At 35.9% G+C, this 20914-nt stretch overlaps 1 protein-coding gene across 13 annotated transcripts in view; it reads left to right on the top strand.

Moving 5' to 3' along the window:
• Tle4 (TLE family member 4, transcriptional corepressor) overlaps window positions 1-20914 on the top strand; it is a 135984-nt gene that overhangs the window by 26675 nt on the left and 88395 nt on the right. For 11 of the 13 annotated variants that reach the window (XR_013438061.1, XM_005335148.5, XM_005335147.5 and 8 more), the window contains exon 5: window positions 7014-7076. Coding sequence is in view for 12 of the 13 variants with exons in the window: in XM_005335148.5 (XP_005335205.1) it covers window positions 7014-7076 (63 nt within the window). In the remaining variant the exon portion in view is untranslated. Of the gene's footprint in view, window positions 1-7013; window positions 7077-11230; window positions 11310-20914 lie in introns of all 13 variants that reach the window. The other 2 variants (XM_040285647.2, XM_021733137.3) reach the window with 1 other exon arrangement.

Genomic DNA, 20914 nt, shown 5'->3' with positions numbered 1-20914 from the left:
AAAGAGGGGAGTAACGGGAGAGGGAGAGACACACAGAGAAAGATGGCACATCTGAGTGGGGAGAGTGGGAGCATTCCAGTGCTCAAGAGAGAGGAGAAAAAAACAAAGTGACTGTCGGCTTGCTAGGGCACATGGGCAAAGGAGTTCTGAGGAAAGAAACATTTGCAGAACTTGGGTATCTTATGAGTAGTCAGGTTCTCTGACTAGTTCCACTATGTTTTGTGAACGCCAAAGTTAAATTTACCAGAGAAGTAATTTTCTTTGCCTAATTACAAATAACATCCCTTTTTCCCCTCCCATCCTTTTTTTTCCATATTTCTTGCCTCTCCTTTTTGGTGGAGTGGAGTAAATCACCATAGGATGAGTTACAGTGTTTTTCTTGAAACTGGAGAACTGAATTGATTTGATCTTGTCTGAGTAATTATGGATGCTTGACAGCTTTCTCAACTTTGATAGTTTATCATTTTCTTCATCAGTTTTCACACTGGAAGAATATTAAAACCCAATAATCAGGGCCCAGATGTATGTAGGCACTATTTTAGATTTGCCTTAATGAAATACTTTCTAAAAAGGTCACCTGGTAAAAAAGGAAGGGTCACCATTTTTTAGCCATTTATAAATATCCATCCACAAAATACCTCTACCTTTTGGGATAGTTTGGAATAATTTCGTGAAATGTAGGTATGCTGGGATACTTTTTTGAAGAACATTGCCTTGCATATTCCTTTATGAGAACCATAAGCATTAGCACCATATATCCTGTTAGGACAAACAGAGTACTTCTGTATATTCAGTTAACTGAGCTGGAGACTGGGTACTTTAGCATACTTAACATGAGTAAAATAACATAATTAAGAATTCAAAACACAAACCTTGTTGATACTGCTGGTATTACCCTCAGTAGTATCATTGTTTTAGTTAATCTCATTGGTGTGGAAGTAAAAAAAAAAATGGAATTTTCTTATCAAGACAACACTAATTGAGCACTTCATAAATGATACTCTTTCTCACTGCAGGAAGTGGGACAGGCAGAGCTTTAAAAAACAGCTTTAATACTTTGCAAAAAGTTTCAGTAGATTTAACCAGTCTTTTAGGAAACTGATAGATGTCCTGTTGTTAAAACGTTCCTTATATGATATTACTTCATTTTATTATGCAATCTTAAATATATTACATAAAAATAAGCACTTGAACTCTAAAGTAAAATTTAGGACATTTGGTTTACCAATTTGTTAGTAATGCTGACAGTACTGTTGGTCTAAATCTCTCAGCCTAGACTGATTTTTTAAAAATGTATTGTTATGCTTGAATTTGGGACCCCCAAAAGACCACCAGAGACCAAGATCCGATGTAAGTAGCAAAAGAGGTGTTTATTGCGAGCTAGCTTGGTCCTCCGCGCACACACAGCAACAGGTGACGCTGAGAGGCCCCGAGCCCAGAATTTGCAGTAGTTTCATATATTCTTTGGAGAAGGCAGGGACCCCCACATACATCATAGCATCTCTTAGCAAATCATCACACACTACGGGAAAATCAAATAACAACTCTAAAACATGATTAGTGTATCAAGTGGTGGGAAAGAATCTGGAAAGAATTATTGGTTAGTTCAAGGGGTTGATGCACTTAAAATTGATTGGTTTAAATCGTGAGGATGTCGCAAGGGGGCTACGAGCCAAACTGCAGGGCTTCTAGTTTAGATATTGGTCACCACACCTAGGTGGGGGCCATCTGAAATTTCAGATATTTCGATATCTTGGCCTATCTTAGGTGATCACCATCTGCGGCTTTTCCTAGAATGTTTCCACAGAGCTTTTCTGTGGTATTTTCCTGACTTTAGAACTACAGTAGGTCAGAGGTTAAGTTTCAGAGCAAAATGAGGTCCCAAGTAGAATGAGATTGCTTAGGTCTTTCAGTATAAAATTTGTTTTATAAAGTTTTAAGTTTGATGGCAAGGTAAATATTGAGTTTTTAGTTGTGTTAGCTTGCTGTTGCCATACAAAACACCTGAGATAATTAACTTAAAAGAGGAAAGGTTGGTTTTTGGCTCAGAGTGTTGGAGGTTTTAGTACAGGATTGGCTCTGTGGGTTTTGGGCCTATTCAAGGCAATATATCATGATGGGAATCACATGGTGGAATGAAACTGCTTACTTATGGATTCTAGGAAATTTAAAAAAAAAAAAAAGGGAAAGTTCAGGATCCCAGTATCCCCTTATCTCCTTCTAGGGCATGTCTCCAGTGATGTAACTTCTGTCCTGTAGGCCCCGCCTCTTTAAGATTTCACTACTTCTGGATAGCTCCACAGGTTGGTAACCAGACCAAGCCTTTAACACATGGGCCTCTGGGGAACACTTATCCAAACGATAGCATCAGTTTAGAGTAATATTACTACTTGAATATTTTCCCTTATTTCTAGTCTGAACTTTTAGGAAAGAATGACTTTATTAGTACTCTGATTAATAATCTAGGGTTAGGCAAGATTAGTTTTCAAAGATGCATAGGTTTTTCAGAAAGATTGGAATAAATCAAGATAATTTATTTTTCTGGTGAAATAAATTTTAAAAATGTTAGAGAGTTCTTCAGTGGTGAAGTATGGGAGAAGGTTTCAAAATTTATTTGTGCTTATTCCAAAAAGGATTTCAGGCAGGGTGAGTAGGAATTTTTTATTTTTTAAGTGATTATATATAATGGGTGAGTGTATATTTTTGATAAACATTTAATAAAAAGATTAATCTTTTAAAATTTTTTTGGCAAAGAAACCTACTATAGAATATAAATTAATGGGAGAATGTTATTTGTCAAAAGTGTTTTCCTTAAATTGTATTTGCTCTTTTTTTTAAGCTGACTGCTGAAATGGTTTCCTAATAATGCTTTATTATTGATTTATTTCAACAGTACATATTTAGAAATGTTGTTCCTGTTTCAACAAGAGTCTAAAAAGTTTATGAAACATTTTTTAAACAGATATTTGGTGTTTTTTTGTTTAATTTTTGGGGATTGAACTCGGAGGTGCTTTATCACTAAGATACATACCTAGCTCTTTTAAATTTTATTTTTGGACAGGGTCACCTTAAGTTCCCAAGGTTGACATTGAACTTACTATTGTCCAGACTCAACCTGCTAAGTCACTGGAGTATAGGTGTGCATCACCATAATTTTTGGATATGTTTCTTTGATTGCTAAAATTGTATCATACTTTCTCTTAAGTTTATTATGTTATTTAAATAGGTTTTTTTTTTAGAAAGAATGTATATAGGCATAAATAATTGAAATAAAAATTAGGTTTTTATTATATCAGGTCCATATGAGGGATTCTAATTGAATTCAGGTAAAGTCTTGACTAGTTTTTTTGTTTTAAATAACTAGTGTAATTTATAAGGGAAATATATATGTGATATTGTGTGCCTTACACTTTGTTACTTTTTAATCTGTTGAGCAGCATTCTTTTTGGTGCATGAGATTACTATTTTTATGATGTAAGGTAGTTCATAAATTTTCCAATAATTCTTAAGTACTGGAGTATGAATAAAGAGGAATGAAATATTCTTCATGGTGTTTTCTCAGTTCATTACTGACTGGTCATGCTACTGTTCCACTGTCTGTCTTCACTTTTGAGTTAGCCTGTTGGCATTCATGTGCCAGGTGTTTAGTGAATGGCCAAAGGATTTTCATAGAATGCTTTTTGTTGTTGTTGTTACCTTTTCATAAGATATTTTGTCCAAACTGAGTTTTTTGTTTGTTTTTAAACAGGGATGGTCATTTTTTTTATATATTCTTTTTATTGGAATATAATGTAAAGGTAGATAAGTAGAAAGAGAAGATAGAATGGTGGTGAGTTGAGGGTAGAAAACGTATCACTTTTTTTTCTTTTAAATGGATATATCTATAGATAGGGGAGGACATAATAGCATTGTCAAAAATTGGGAATATATTTGACAAAATGTGACTGCCAAAATGAGTTTTTTGTTTATACTTGAATATAAACAATTATCCTTTCATTGAGGCCATTAATGCTATTTTGGACTACTCTGAATCTAAAGGCAGTAGTTTAGTAGTGTCCATAAAGCATTGAATACCATTATAACATCGAGTAACCCTAATAGCAGTTATGTCAGAATCTCTTCCTGTGTAAATGGGCTATCTGTGAATATACTTGCTCAGGGATGCATGACCCACATTACCTATAAATTTGATTGGAAGCTACAGAGCTGGCATAGGCTGATGGATAGCAGATTAGAGCCCTGATTAACCATGTGATTCGAAGGCTGGGAATATATTGTCTAAGCAAGATTCATCAGATGCAATCAGAATTTCAAGTGGTCAGATGAAATTCAAATATGTGTTGTGGCTTTTCCTCCCCTAGTGCTTTTCCTCCTTGGTTGCCTTTTTTTTTTTTTTTTTAACTTCTCATTCCCCAAAGCTGAAAAATACTTCTTTGATGAATCTGCTCCTTACCCTAAAGCTGTCTGTCTGTTATTCATCAGAAAGCAGGTCGCAGTTCAGTGAGCAGAAGAAAAGATTTTAATAGAAGCTGTGCCAAGGGCTGTAATGCATCATTTTAGGGCCCTAATTACATTACAATGACAAATATCAATGGTGACAACAGCAATAACCTACATCCTTTAATGGCTGTGCTGGAAAAGGAGTTTGGGCCCCATGCCATTAGATTAGACTCAGTTTCAAAACATAGGCCATTAGAAGTGTGTGTCCACAGTATTATTGGCTGATCGCTGAAGCCCAGTGGAAAGGCTTGTAAATAAATGATGCCTCCCTAAAGCTGGGTCCTGTGGGACAAAAGAGGCAAAATTAGATGACCATGCAAGCAGCAGTGTTTCCGAGGCAACTTTAGCTTTCAAAGTGAGGAATGACCTGCTTAATTTTATGAAATCACACACACATCTCACCCCAGCCCCCACTGCCAATTAGCCTGACTATGAAAATCCATTGGCATGACAACTTAAATAAATTAAGAAAGTCTTTTAAATACAAGAAGACCTTTAAAGGAAAAGTTCCTTCTCTTTTTTTTTTGTATATATGTTAACATATATGATTTAGGTTTTTCTCTTTTTTATACTGTTTTTAAGAAAATGTAGAATTTTTCTTTAAATAGTTGGTCAGACTTAAAATAGCCTAGATCCAAACTTAAGGAACCAAATACCTTTTTGGTGTTTATTTTGCCAAATGAATAAGTTTCTTGAGTAGATTTTATTGTCTAGGTTATGTAGGCAAACTAAAGAACTCAGTTTTCTTGTGGGCCCACACATTTTTCAACCCTCCTAGCAAGGGACTATTTTATTTATGTAAACAACATAATGAGGAAAATATGCTTGGCAGATGGTTCTAAGCATTAGAATCATCAGTTTGGTCTGCCCCAAAGTGTCTCATTATCTTTTATTCTCTCCCCCTCCACCTTTCCCTACAAAAAGCTTAACAGCCAAATGCCTTTGAGATGTATTGCTTTCAGCCTTCTGACTGCCACTCTATTTTTTTTTTAACTCACCCTGGAATTTCACCCCATATCCACTGTGGTATTTTTGTCCAGGTGGAGAGTGGTTTGGTGATTCCCATTGCATCTTTTCATGGTGGTTTAAGCATTCTTAAAGGATGGCTAAGTGCTCCATGGGGCTAGTGCAGTAAATTAAATCGGGTCAGCACAGTTGGGTCCTTATTCACTGCTGCTTATTGGAGTTGGGTTTTTGTCCATCCTTTTAGGAATGCAGGCCAAAGTGGAAAGCTTGCTTTGAAACTTCATGGTGAATTTGTGTTTTCTGTTGGCTGGCAAAGTTTTTAAGGTGTTGGCATTTAAAAAGATTGCATAGCTGCAAAGTCAAAAGGGTTGCTGATGAAAGAAGGAAGCCTAGATTGCACAAGTAGAGTGTCACTGTCATTCTGGTAATGACTTAGCAGGAAAAAGAGCATTTTTGCCCTCTTATAAAATGAGGAACTGACCCTAGATGGAACCTATTTTAAGAATGTCTCAGGAATAGTAATTGGTTAAGGTTTTTTGGCTTTCAACGTTTCTTCCTCTTGTATTCTGTACCCCATCATTAAAATATAAGCTATTTTGTATGTATGTCTAAAAAAACTATTTGCTAAATTAAACAACATATCATCCAAAAGTACAAATTAAGATGAACATTGCTTAAATTTGAGTAGCTTTTTATAAAAAACATGTAGTGGTAGTATTTTTCTGCTTCTTAAGCTTCTTGTCACATCATGATGGTATGAGGTTTCTGTATTTACTAAAAGTGTTGTAGAATAAATTCTGATTTCTGACAATCTTGGGACTTTTGCAGATGGACAGTAAGAAGATAAGGTTCCCAAGATTATTCCCTACATAGACTCTGATTACTTTCTGCCAAGTATAGTAAGATGTTAGCATGTTTCCAAACCTCTACCCACTGAATACCCTGATGGGACACATTTGGAAATTTTTACTATGGTTGAAAGCATCTCATTCCTCAACAGTTTTTATAACTAAGAATCTGAATTAATCAAATTACTTGGTTGCTTGGGTACTCCTCTTTGAGGAGGTTGGAAGTTTAGGTATAAAATCCCAGTGCTCCTGTTTAAAAGTAAAGGCCACAAATGTAGCAATCCAGTGAGTTAGTAATGGAAAGTGTTGGGTTGTAGGAAAGATGTTTATCATGTAAATGCTTAAAGACTTAGTTTTATGAGAAACATGAGAATGGGCAAGGATCATGATGAAGCTTTTGAAAACTGATTTCTACTAATGAAAATAAACTTCTTTTTATATTGCCTTGGTCTTTGAAGGTTAACTTTTAAGGTACATGCTGGTTAATAAATTGTGCTATTTATGTGGCACTGTTATTACTGCCTCCTTTTAGTGGGCTTGCTGACAACAGTTTTCCTCTTAGGAAATAAATACTCAAGCCAGAATATAAAGTGTGTTTTAATATCATCCTGTTAATATTTCAAGAATTGGTAATCAGCTGACTGTTCTCTTTATTGCTATCTTCTTTTTAAAATTTTATTTTTATTTTTTATTTTGCAGGCAGAGATTGTCAAGAGGCTGAATGCTATCTGTGCACAAGTCATTCCTTTTCTGTCCCAAGAGGTAAGGTAGTTGATTTTAGGCACTGGACTAGAAGTTGGCATTTTAGTGATTCTTTAAAGAAGATATTGTGGAACTGACTCTGACCTTGCCAGTCTCTTAGTATTTGTATTTCACATTTCTAAGATACAGTGTTCTCGTTCCAACTTCTATACCTTATTAAAATTCAGTAGAGTGTAATTTAAATGTGTTTATATAATGTGATATTTTCTAATGTACTAAGTAAAATTCAATTGTTAAAATATTTTGCTGTCATTATATGATGTAGTGTTTCTCAAAATTATGCTTGTTTATCATAATGGCATCTAATAGGAAAGATCGAAAAATTGCCAGGAAGACGAGCTTGTTCTACCTTCCTTGTCACTAGCCATTAAGAGTCTTTATAAGACATATCAAACGGAAACATAGTAAACAAATGAATGTAACTTTTGGCTAGCTGTCTTTAAAAAGTTACTTTTTCTTACCTAAGTCTTTATATTATCTGTGTATCTGGGAAAAGATATTCAAGATGGACTCAGTGGACTAGTTTCTCTGAGTGCCACTTTTCATCAAAATTAGGTTTTGTTTAAGGGGCCTTCACACATTGCCAAGACCTGGCATGTAGCTCACTAGTTTTGTCTTGCTCCTGCCCATTAGGGGAAGTGCACATTATTGACAGATGCACATACATTGGAATGAGGAGGTGCATTTCTAGAGCTTAGTCCCTTCCTTGTGGCATCCTCTACCTTCTCTTTCTGTCTTTGCTTGCTTGCTTTTGGTAGTTATAAAGTTTAGGTGAGAGTATTGGAAAGAGATGATTTTTGCTTCTGGATAATTTAACCTTCCTTTCCTTGAGTAAGATGAGCTATAAGGAGGAAGAACTACTAACAGAGTACCCTGCATTGCTTTGTTTTGGGGCTCAGAAGGTATTGAGCACATTGCTTCCACTTTTTCAGTTGTGTCAGCCTTTTGTGTCATTGCTTTTCAGAAGAGCTGTTCATCCACCTGCCTACTAGTGGCCATGTGCTGATGTTAGCATTAACATTATTTGAGCATGCATGTGTATTATGGATATATGGATTGCTATTTGTGACTTCTTTTTTGGTCTGAACTGGGTTGGACATCAAAACCATGAGTATCCTTAATTGAGCATATATTGGGAAAGGGCACACATATTTACAGTCTTACCTAAACTCAAGAATCTTCTGGATTACAAAAAGCAAAGGCTCTATTGCCTTTTTTCCCTTGTTGCTGTGACCACAAAACTATCACCAGTCATATCCCAATTTACCTATTTTTACTTAGGGTTTTCTTGTGTTTGGATTAGATGGCAAGTTAGTAAGAGTTGTTAAGGAGCATATTTTGGATTTCTTTAGGAAAGCCAACTACTGTTTACTTGATTCATAGTAGTATGTATTTCTTTAAGCATCTCAGCTTTATGAAGATAGAAGTAGGAAGCATGTGTGATCCAGGGAATTGTAACCAGGATGGAATTTCATACCCCAAGGCAGCAGGAAAAAGTTAGAATTATCCCCAGGGTGGTATTAGACTAGGCCTCTGCAGGTATAGACCTCTATGTATAATTACTGAAACAACTTTGGTTTCCATGGCATTTCTGCAGGATATGTGGATTATGTTCAGAAATGGAAGGAGGTCTTGGGGGTTGGTGGAGCTGATTTGCCAGTAAGTTGTTTTCCCACATAAGTTATATGGTTTGTGTGAGCAAGCCCAGTAGGAATGGAATGTGTAATGGTAGTGGTGCTGAGCAAGACTGGACTGGAATTAATTGGCTAAGGAAGTTGTACCTGTACAGGAAAACGTAGGGAAATACTGGTAACTCTTTTGTTCTTCAGACTAGGAGAGTAGTTGTCATATTCTGACCATTTATTTATTTCCCCAATGCTTTGACATTTCTTGGTTGAAATCTTTAATTCATATGTAATGTCCTATGTCAGGATTTCCTAAATCTTCATGCTGTGCATAACTTTTCTTCTTTTTTCTTTGTATTTAATTTGCTCTTTTTCTAGTTTCTTAGATGTATGTATATTTTTAAATATGTGGGCTACAAATGTTTTTGCTGCTGTCAAATCTGGTCCTCTCTGATGTTTTGTGTCTGAACATTGCCCACCTTGTTTCATTTTCAGGGCATTCTGTGAGCATTAGACTCCTCAATTCTTCCCTGAGGCCAGATGGACTGTAATCTGGAGGGAGTGGGGGAGGCAGGTTATTAGAGGAAGATGAATTCTATTTCCTGTCTCTTCAGAGGCATGGAAAATCACTCTTGCATGGCTGCAGGCGTCACTCAGTGCCAGGACTGAAGGCTCTTAATCTGATCTTTTAACACCGGCTCTCTGTGTGACAGTTTCACTGCCAAAACAGCAGCTGTGGCATTAGAATTTATTTTAAAATGTTTTTATTTAAAAATTAAATGATCTGTTTAGAAAATAGAAAAACATTCTCTGAAGACTAGTGCATAAGCTATAGGACAGTGGTAAGTGGGATTTTGAGCTCCTAAAAGTCAGGCTTTTGGGAGTTTGACAGGAACAAGAGGTAAATTTACATCTAGGTGAAATCTGTTTTTAATTAAGCCCCCAAATGCTGATTAATGTACCTGCTCAGTATTGTTTGTTTGTGGTTTACCATATTCTTTAAATTTGTGTGCATGTGTGTGTGTAGCGTATGAAATGACTACTGTTAAATAAACTTAGTTTTTTAAGACTTTTTTCTTCAGATGTGTAATTGTAGCTCAAAAGTAGTTGACCAAGGTGTCTATATATAAAAATCACAGAAAAAATTTTTTTATTAAATTTCACTATAATGTTAAAAAATTATAGCCAATATATATATTTTAATGTTGTACTGTTGCACCTTACATATAACTACTTTCAAAGTCCTAGTTCTAGGCATTACACAAAAGATATTACTAACTCTTGTCATTAAAAGTGAAGCTCCATCACTTAAAATTTCACAGGATTTCTAATATCAGAATTTAGAGAAACCTTACCTCATCTGTCTGAAGCTGTTCTTTTCTCCACTTACTTTTGGCTGTTAGGAATGGGTAAGATATATTCTTCTGTTGTCAATTTTTTTTCTTAAAAAGGCACCTGTCAAGGTAGTAAGTATGGGAAGCTTTTCTCTTAAGTTGGGTCTCATTAGCAGGAGAACTATAAATAATCAAGTTGGCATTTCCAAAAACAAGAAATGTGGGGATGATGTCAGTCAGATCTGGGTCAAGTTCTGGTCTCTTAAATTGGATGACTTACTCTTTTAACTAAGCTAAGCTGTGTGACCTTTAGCAAGTGATTTGCCTAAGTCTCGATTTCCTCATCTATAGGATGACATTAATAATATCATGGAATGCATTCAGTGACTGTGAGGATTACTTGGGATTATACCTGAGCAGTTTAGCACATAGAAAGCACCACTTGCCAGAGCAAGTCTTCACTACCACAGCAAGTTTTCACTGCCACAGCAGTACTGGCTGTGGCAGTGAAGACAGAGCTCTTAGTTCCTTTTGGGAGTACCTGGAACCAGCCCTCCCTCCCCATTTTGGAAGAATATGAATTGGTTATCTTCCTTTTTAATATCCTTTTTTTTAACTTTTTTTTTAAGTTGTCAGTGGACCTTTAGTTTGTTTGTTTATATGTGGTGCTGAGAATTGAACCTGGTACCTCACACATGCTAGGCAAGTGCCCTGAGCCACAACCCCAGCCCTAGTATTCTTCTTTTAGAGGGAAAAAGTAAAAGTGACTCCAGGATCTGAACAAGCTGAAAATCTCAGTGTAGTTTCATTAGTGATTTCAAGATATAGCTTGTAGACCCTTAGTCCTTTTGGGTCCTCAGCAAAATTTGAGAATGCCAGTAAATATTGTCTTGGCCACCCCTACCCCATTCAAGGAACATACCTTTAAGGTGATTCTAATGTGGATTGAAAACTCTGCATCACAATGGCACCACACACCATAGCAGTAGGGACAGCATTTCAACTGATTTGAAATTAGATCAGTTGTGCCATTTACTGGCTTTGTGTTAGGAAGTTTGATCTCTTTAAGCCTTAATATTTCAATGGAATGAGGAGAATAAACCCCATCTTTATAGTGTATATTATAGTTTTAATGTTAAGTACCTGGCATAGTAAATACCCTCTTTTTTGCCCTCCTTTCCTATTGTACTTTCAGGGAAATGGATTCTATTCCAAGTTATTTTGGTCCTAAGACATTGGAGAGGAAGAACTTAGTAAAAACTGAGAAGCTCAAGGTAATCTTCCAGAATGAGGTGGCTATTGGTCTTCCTGGGAAGTTTGCTAGGTCTTGCAGCTCCAGCAGTAGGCAGTTAGCTTTATTACAGATCCAACTTGAAGAAAGAAGGGAATTTTTTTTTTTTGTAAGTCAGTGTTTGTACTAACATTAATTTAAGTTAAATATTGGGCACATTATTTGCAGTTCTGTTTTAGGGGACAGTTGTTTTTTTGGATACTCCTTTTTCTTTATAAGGTTCATTGTTGAGACAGACAGAGTATGTGTGTTCTGTATAGTTGAAAGTCTTTTCCTCAAGATACAGTAGTGTTTTTCAGAAACTTGTGGCCCTGATTAAAAAGTTATAGAATTCATTGGAAGAGCTATATTATGTGAGAAACAGTGTGATAAGAACCTGAAGTTAGGGAAACTCAGGAGCAAATCCTGGTTGGGCCACTTGCTTCCTTTGTGACGTTGATCAGAATACTTAGTTTTTCTGGGCCACAGTTTCCTCATCCTTGTATAGGGATGCCACATAATAGGGTTGTTATATGAGGTTTAGTGATAACGTGAAGGACCTGGCTGGATATTTGGCTGCTTTGACAGAGATCAAAGGAATAGTAGTTAATCGAGATAAAAACTTGTTTCTCTTTCTCGTAACAGTTGGCCTAGAAGCACCTATGGCTCATTTGGCAATTCTAGGATGTTTTGAACTCATTTGGCAATTCTAGGATGTTTTGAACTCATTTGGCAATTCTAGGATGTTGTTAACTCAAGTTTTGTATTGATGTTCATTGACCCTAACATCACATGTCCTGCCCCAGCCAACAGGAAGAAGAAAGGAGGAAAAGGCATATTCCTTTTAAGGGCATGATGTGAAAGATCCTCTCATTTCTTGACCCTTGGCAATGTTCAATACCTTGGTTATCTATCTACAACCAGCTGCAAGGACACTTGGAAATTTAGTCTTAACTGAGTAACTGATATATCTACATAAAACTTAAGAAAAAGGGTCTTAGGAGACAACTAAAAAACTTCTACACTCAGTGGTATGCACAAAATGAAAGTAATGGTGATTGTTATTGTCATTGTTAATGGTGTGTTACATGATAAACACTAACTTTTTAGCACAACTCATAAGATGTAAAATAATGCATAGTTCTTTTTATAGAAGACTCTTCCATACTTGAGTCTTTTATAGAAGACTCTCCGTTCTTGGAGAAGAATCATCCATCAGATATTATTTATCATTCATATATTTACAGAGGATAGAAAGGAAACCACATGAATAGTTATGGGCTGTCTTAACAACCCACAGAGCCTATATAACTGTTCATGTTTGTGCCCATTAGAAAAAAGGAGAAGAAGAATGTACTAAGATTCTTGAAAGATATTTCTCAGTTGAAGAGTAGATTATAGTAAATCACACATGGCTAGCTATATTGTAGTAGATTTGCTGGAAGTAAATTGCTAGTTGATAGAGAAATTGCTAAGGAAATCTCTCCTCATTTGAGGTCTTTCTTTCCGTGTGTGTGTGTGTGTGTGTGTGTGTGTGTGTGTGTGTGTGTATTTTAGTTGTAGTTGGACACAATACCTTTATTTTATGTATTTATATTTTTATGTGGTGCTGAGGATCAAACCCAGCCCCTTGTACATGCTAAGCAAGCGCTTTGCCACTGAGTCACAACCCCAGCCCTCACGTGTATTTCTTTGTAAATATACATTGTCCTTGAACTACAGACAATGGATTCAAATTTTTGACCATTGCCTTTCCCAAGAAATCATTGTCATTCTTGACTTTGTGGATTTTATGATGTCTTAGAAAAATTATCTCAGGTTTATTGTTTTGCAGAGTAAAGTTTATCCACTTTAATGGCTTGGGCCATAGACCATTTTGATGCTATAGCTTGAAGTAACCTGACATATATCTAATTTTGCTGGAGAGAATAAAAAACAGAAAATGGTTTCTTACCTCCAGTGGCTTGTCTTTTGTTGTTGTTGTTGTTCTGGGGATTGAATCCAGGGGTACAATACCACTGAGCTACACCTCCAGCCCTTTTTTATTTTTTATATTGAGCCAGGTTATCACTAATTTGCTTAGGGCTTATTGTTGATGAGACCGGCCTTGAACTTGTGATCCTCCTGCCTTAGCCTCCCAAGTCGCTGGAATTACAGGCCTGCACTACCAAGCCTGGCTCCAGTGACTTCTTAATTTCTGTTTCTTAAGTCCATTGGTCCTTGTTACTCTTAAGAAATGACCTTCATTTTTAACCTTGCCATCAACTTGTGTGTAGTCATTCAGCAGTAGGGAGGGTGGACATCTGCCCCCTTCCTTACTCCTTTAATTCCATAGCTGGTTTTTGTTGTTGTTGTTCTTTAAGTTACTTGAAACAGAAGTAGAGGGCTGGGGCTGTAGCTCAGCAGTAGGGCACTTGCCTCTCACGTGTGAGGCACTGGGTTCAATCCTCAGCACCACATAAAAATAAATAAAGATATGTGCCCATCTACAATTAAAAAATGTTTTTAAAAATATTTAAAAACAAAAACAAACAAAAGTAGAACTGTTTAGGGCTGGTGGAGGAGCCCTGTAGGATAGTCCTCACACTGACTGTGAGAGTCGATTTGGGAACTGAGATTATAAGAGAGCAGAGATGATTTTTCCATGCATTTATTATTAGATACTTAGTTTAACAAATGAAATACAGGATTAAAATTATTCTGTTTAAACATTTAACAAGAGTTCTCTGATTATTATAATTTTTAGAATATAAAGGGAAATTAAGAGAAAAATTTCAGCCTATTTTAATTCTAATATTTATGTAGGGGAAAGGTAACATTCCAACTTGGATGTTTTCTTGTGCAACAGTAATTTTAACTTAGGATTTGTTTTTAGTGCCATTAGCTTCTCTAGTAAGTAGTACCAAATAGTGTGTAATCCCCCCCTCCCCTAATTCTATTGTTTTGGGCACTCTTATAGCATTTAATTGTAGAAAATAATACATGATGACCAAATAGTGATAATATGCACTTATTTGAATCACAATTATAGTAGATTAAAATTAAAATTGTCATACCAAATGATACATAAATTTCTGTTTTGAATATGCCATAAATTTGGTCCTTATAAAGTGATGGGAAACAAACTCCTTTACTGCCTCTTCTGAGATACAGGTATATCTAAAATGCTATTTGGGCAACCTGGTTAATATGGTACTGAGTTTCTCTGAGCCATGTTTTGCATATATAGAATAATTGTGAAATGGAAGTTAAAAAATGTCATCAGTCACTTTCACATTGTGCCTAGGGAGGAAATGAACAAAATACAGTGGTTACATGCACTGGTGGCAGTGCTATCACCTCATAATGGCGCCAAGTTAACTCCTTTTACTGCTTGTTAACTTTGAAAAGAATCAATGATTTGTGATAACATAGTTTGATGTAGGTGAGCTTGGCTGAAATCATTGGAAATGCCCTGATAAGCATGTAGTGAAACCCCTAAGACCATCTTCAAAGAGTGTTCATTAAGTGCCAGCAGCCTGCATAGAGTGTGTCTGCTTCCCAGTTGGGGCCATTTTGTTGGTCTTGGCATAATGTGTTTTGACAGCCCTGTATATCAAAAGAATGTCATGTTGAACAATACAGATGGATTGGGGCCTTAGAGGATTTATCCTGGTCCAGATTTCTAATTTTCACATTAGGTGTGAGCATGGGTAACCTTTCATTTAAAATAGTTTTTCCCTCATACTACTGAATCCACCATCAGAGAATGTAATTCTGTCCCATGTTTCATGGTTGACTAATTGGCTTACTTTACCAGATCCTGCAATTGAACAGTAATAGAGCATTTGGTGGGACTGCTGTGATGGCATTATGGGTTTGGGGACCTCAGGAAGTGAAAGATGATTCTAGGAGGTAGAACTTATTTTCCTACAGGTTTTAAATGTAGGTCTCTGTCCAGAAGCAGCAGTGCCAACTTTTATCTGCACATGTGTCGAGAAATTAACATGTGTTTAAGAAACCAACCCATTTCTTTGACTTTTATTTAGATAGTGATTGGATTATTATTACTGGTAAAACTGAACTTTAAAGTACTTTAAGTAGGAGTCCCATTGTCCAGTATAGTAGTGGTTATGTGGATTTAAATTAAATTTAAAGTATAATAAAACAAAACATTCATTTTCTCAGTTATACTAGCCACATTATAAGTACTCAGTGTAGCTAGTGTCTGCCATATTATTAGCACAAATAAAAAACATTTCCAAGTGCAGGAAGTTATCTTGGACAACACTGAACTTGTAGAGCTGATTGGACATGGCAGTGAAGAATACTCTGTCCCTCTTTGAAAATCAGAAGGCAAGTCCAAATGGTCAATTGGGAGAAGACTCTGGCAGCATATCTAATCCCATGTTCCACATCCAAAATTGTTTAGGGAACCCTGCATACACATTCATCCTCTCAGAGCTTTGTAGTTCTGAGAAGTCATACAGTTGACTAAAAGTTTGCCCAGTTAAACCTCTGGGTTGATTGGTGGTGTTGTTGTTTTGTTTTGTTTTTTAATCTGATTTTTGTGATACTAACATTTCTTTGAACACTGTCTAGGACAGGCAGACTTTGGTGTTTGGGTTTGGGTTAACTGTAAAGCTGATTTGTGTCCCCAAAAAACCTTCAATATAGTTACAGAAAAAAGCATAGTAGAATTTTAATCTGACTTCATTTGGATTTGATCTGCTCAGCACTACTTGGTGTATTGTGTTATAGTCATATCAAATATCACTGGGAGGGTAGCTAAAAGAATGACTTCAGAGCCATTTGCACAGGGAAATGGTTGAGTGACCTGAGGATGTTTAATCTGAAAGAAAGGAAACCAAAAAATATGCCTTATGCCATTTTCAGATACTCCAAGAATACTTGTTCCCACTGAATGTTTTTTTTTTTCTCTAAATTCTCCTCCATGATTCTGTGGTAATAAGTTATGGGAGGTAGATTTCTACTCAGTATTAGATCTCATTAACTCAAAATAGAAAAAAAACTTGACCTTAAGATATAGTGAGTTCTTTTCCACAAGAGGTGTTCAGGCAGAGACTGACTGACAGCTGGTTAGAGTGTGACAGAGGACATTCACCCACTGTATAGTAGTGGCCTTTAATCTGCGGTTGGTACTGGAATTCAACCATCCCAATTCCCTCACTCAGACAGCATTTAGAAGTCTGTGTGCATTTGAAAATAGACAGTCTTTTGTTTGTACTTGGTTGTTAACAATGCCTGGGGTACTACTGGCATCTGGGTCTCATGATCTCTAAAGCCCTTTGCAGTTCTGAGTTTCTATAAATGAGTAGCTTTTTATGTATATGTGGTTAATGGTTTCTATTAGCTGGGAGGATATTCAATCCAATTTCAGACCCAAGTGTCTTTCACTCTAGAATATTGCATTAGTTCTAACTGTTCTCCAATCTGGTTTAACTCTGCCACTCAGCTTCTTTACTAATCCAAGATCCATCTTATTAACTGCAGAACTGATAGCACTCTACTGCTTAAAATTTTTTTTTATAATATCTCATTCCTACCAAGATGAAGTCCAACTTCTTTTCATATTATGCAAAGCCCTTTACTGTTTGGCCTTATGTTGTAATTCTTCTCACCTTAGCCATTTCCCACTGATCTGTGGTTCTGTAGAGTACGCCGCTCTGTGTTCATGTCCTCAAGCTTTGCCCTTGTTGTTCTTTTTGCATGTGTGTCTACATAAGGAGGCTCTACAAAATTCTAACTTGCCTGTCCCTCCACTCTGTCCCCCTACCTGTTCTCTTTCCACCATGCAGATACTCATTCTTTTTGGTGAAAGACACAAGCTTCCTTCTGTTTCAGGAACTTTACCCAGTCTTTTTCCTTTCTGAATTCTTTTTTTCCCGTTTCTTCGTACACAAAACTGCAAATCCCTCAGTCTCTGTTGTCAAGTCAACTTCCTTAGGAGAATCTTCCTTAATCCCCAAGATTAGATTGATATTTCCTTGATAAATGATTGTACAGCATCGTATAATTTTCTTATGGAATTTACTAGAGACTTTTTTTTTAGTATTATTAATCCATTGACTGTTTTTCATGATAAACTTTAAACTGAGATCATCAAGATCTGATCTAGTTTGATATTGTAACCTCACTGTCTACCACAGTGTGGTACATGTTAGTGTTAGGTACTTAATAAATATTTGAATGAATTAATTAAAAAAAAAAAGACTTTTTCTCCAAGAAGTAGGCTTGCCATTCTCTCTTAAAACCTTTGCTAGTATTTTATGTCTTATGTTACTATTATAAGATGGGTCCTGTGTCTATGAGTTCAGTGAGAACCAGGACTGGTCTGTTTTGCTTTTACATCCCCACATGACAGAGATGTTAACTAATGTTAGTGATAAGAATCCTAGTTCATTTTATATCTGTGCCTTTACTATTTCTTCCTTAACTAAAACTTTTTCAATGGGGGGAGATTTTTCTTTATTTCTCTTTTTGCTTCTCTGTTGTAATAGAGTTTTTTTATTGCTATTTTAATACTGTAATATTACAGTATCACATCTTTTGTTAAGCACTAAAGTATTGACATGGCAGGTATTATCATTGTACTCTCTTCTGAGAACATACATCAAACATCTACTTTATACATGCGAGTTCCATTCCTCATTAGGTAGATTTTGATGCAATCATCATGGACTTACATTGTTTTAGTCTCTTGTAGAAAAAAAAAATACTTGAATGAGTGCTAAAAGTAATTTTATGATGAGGAAGTAAACAGGAAAGTGATTCAGTATAAGGTTTATTTAACTGGCTGTTTTTCCCCCTTCCAGCCATGCTTATATTCTTTACATCACAGTATTTTTTAGAAAATCAGTTTTATTAAGGTATATTTACATGCCATAAAATTCACTAATCTTTTGTACAGTTCAGTAATTTTTCAGTAAGTTTATGAAGTTATACAGCTGTCACCACAATCTATTTTCTTTGTTTTAGGATTTAAAAAATTATAAATCACAATATATTAAAGAATACAAAAATTCAATATTTTTCATTTCCTTCAAATCCTGGTCAGTCCTCCCACCCCTACCACCTCTTACCCCTGCTCATTATTATGTCCTTGGTGACATTTTATTTGGTAGTGCTAGTGGGATGTTGTCACTTATATCTGAGTGAGCAGCTTGAGCAGTAAGAAAGGCAATAGGATTATTACCTTCTGCAGATTGGCTGGGACCAAAGTGGCTGTCATCACTTGTGGTGTGTTGGCAGGGGGGATAAGCAGGAAGTGGGACAGGAAATGTGATGAGGGTGGAGTAGAAAGAGAGGACAGATGGGGAAGGGGAAGAAAAGCAGAAAAGATGATAGACATAATGGGAAAGCCATCAGGGTTCTAAGAAGATGTGAAACACTTGATGTATTTTCTGAGTCAGAGAACTTAACTATTGAAATATGAGAATGGGGAACAAAATGCTTGCTAGGTCAGCTTTTTGGGAATACTTCAGGCTTCTTTCTCAAGTGTTCATTTTTCTCTTTTGTGATCTTTTCACCTTCTTCCTGAGTTTTGATTTTCACACCTACCTCGTGGGTGCTTCTTTAGTCTGTGGTGTCATATGTTTGCTGTGTGGTGGAGTGAGTAATGTCAGGGTGTTTCTGGCCCTTTCAGGGCACATGGAGGAGGGGTGGGAGGCTTGTTTGCCTTAGGTAGCTTCAGTTCAAAGAGTCCTTAAATAGTGAATGATTCACTAATTGTGAGTAGAAATAGGGAAGTAGAATTCTGAACTACAGGTAAAGTACAGATGCCTTATTTTAGTCTATGGCTATTGCCATCAAAGAGGAGTTGAATCATGACTCTCATTGTCATTTTAACATTCAAGCAGGTCTCATTGGTGAGAGTTTCTGATTTTCTCAGAAAATGTGCTTGATTTTAAAGCCGAATCACAAAGATTCCCACTGCCTAAAGCGTCTCTGCCCATTTTAGCAATAGGAATCCAGTATATGAAGCAGGAGTTGAATAAACTTAATGGTAGAGATATCCTAAGTAGAGGTATTTTTCTTATCTCTTTCTCATGTAACTATTTTTTGAATGTTTAATAAAAAAAATGTCAGTAAGATGGAGAAATGGCAGAGAAAGAGCTTAAAAATTTGAGTGAATGAATACATGAATGGAATGAATGATGTGCATGTTAGATGTCTGTACAAGTGATTCTTTGTTTCAGTTTCTAGCAAGTTTTAAGTACTGTTCTTGAATATCAGAAAGCAAAAGGTACTAAATTGTGTAATAATTTCTATCCATAATTTCACGTTAGAGTATTAAGTAAATCTCAAGAGTTTTCTTACATATTGCCTTTTTTTCCACTAAGAAAACTGTCAGGTTTTGCTATTGCAAGAACCAGCTTGACTTTAATCATGAGCTCTGTGTTCATAGTAAGTGCTTAATAAACACTGAACATGGTCAGTCTGAGTTTAGGGGAAGCTGATGTTACTATTAGTGGCCATTATATTTACTACTTCTCTATTCCTAGTTTTTTTTTTTTCCCACAGAATTTTCACTTTCTTCAGAGAAAGAAACAAATTATTCACATAGGCACATATTTCATTAAAAGTAAGAGAATGAACAGAGATAACTGTAAGGGCTAGGATTGCTTTTTTTAAGTTCTTGTTTTGAACTGAAACTCCTACAATTAAAAATATCAAAAGATCCCATTAAAAGCTTAAAATGCAATGATCCTAAAATTTGATGTTTTCAGTGTTAGTAGTTATAAGCACAAAATACACATTTCTGCTGAGAAACCAAAAATGAAAACATTAATTATAGATAACTATTTAAGACAGTTTTCTTTCCTACTTTGCCTCGACATTCCCACTACACAGTTCATAGGTAGAAATTGTGGTCACCCTCATTAATCTCATTTGAGGGTTTTGAAATGGGAACCAGGTAGTTCAAAGGGAATTTCACATTTAATGGATAGCTCTTTGTATGTATAAAGCAGTATGATAGTTGAGCTTCATAGATCGACTTCAAATAAGTGAAGAAAGCTAAGTTTCTTGAGATCAGCCAAAACAAGACTCTTCCATAGAGGAGTGCTTGTTTCATAGCACAGTCCTTTGGTTCTTCATTAAATCTAGTTTAAAGAAGTAAAGAGACCTATTTTAGATCAAATTTGAGTCTGTAGATACTAGAATGCTCAAGTGCATTTAGTTGGAAATTATATTTACATTTTGGAGGTAGTTGTATAAGCAGTTGTATATGTCCAGATGTGAGTGCCCCCTTGCAGAGCCATCTGTACTACTTGATTTTTCTAATATTATGAAAACTGCCAGTATCAGTTTTTGCCCATTATCTTTAGAACAGAATCATGACTTTTCCTGTACTATGCATCCTAGTTTTTAAAAATAAATAAATTTGTAGGTTTTAGTTTTTCTGTTGAATTTAAAAGAAATACCTGACAACCTTAAACTGAGTTTTTTTTTTTTTGATCTCTTATGTATGCGGCACTTGATAACAAGGATTAAAACATGAACACATTTCACATTTCCAGAAGAAACATAAATGAATTCTAAATGACCTTCTAGTATTTAACAAATACCAGGAGGAGAAATACAAAAAGAAGGATATAATTAAATACA

This window comes from Ictidomys tridecemlineatus, chromosome 4 (assembly GCF_052094955.1).
Source record: "Ictidomys tridecemlineatus isolate mIctTri1 chromosome 4, mIctTri1.hap1, whole genome shotgun sequence".
In the NCBI taxonomy this organism is placed as follows: Eukaryota; Metazoa; Chordata; class Mammalia; order Rodentia; family Sciuridae; genus Ictidomys; species Ictidomys tridecemlineatus.
This window is presented reverse-complemented; position numbering and strand designations above follow the sequence as displayed.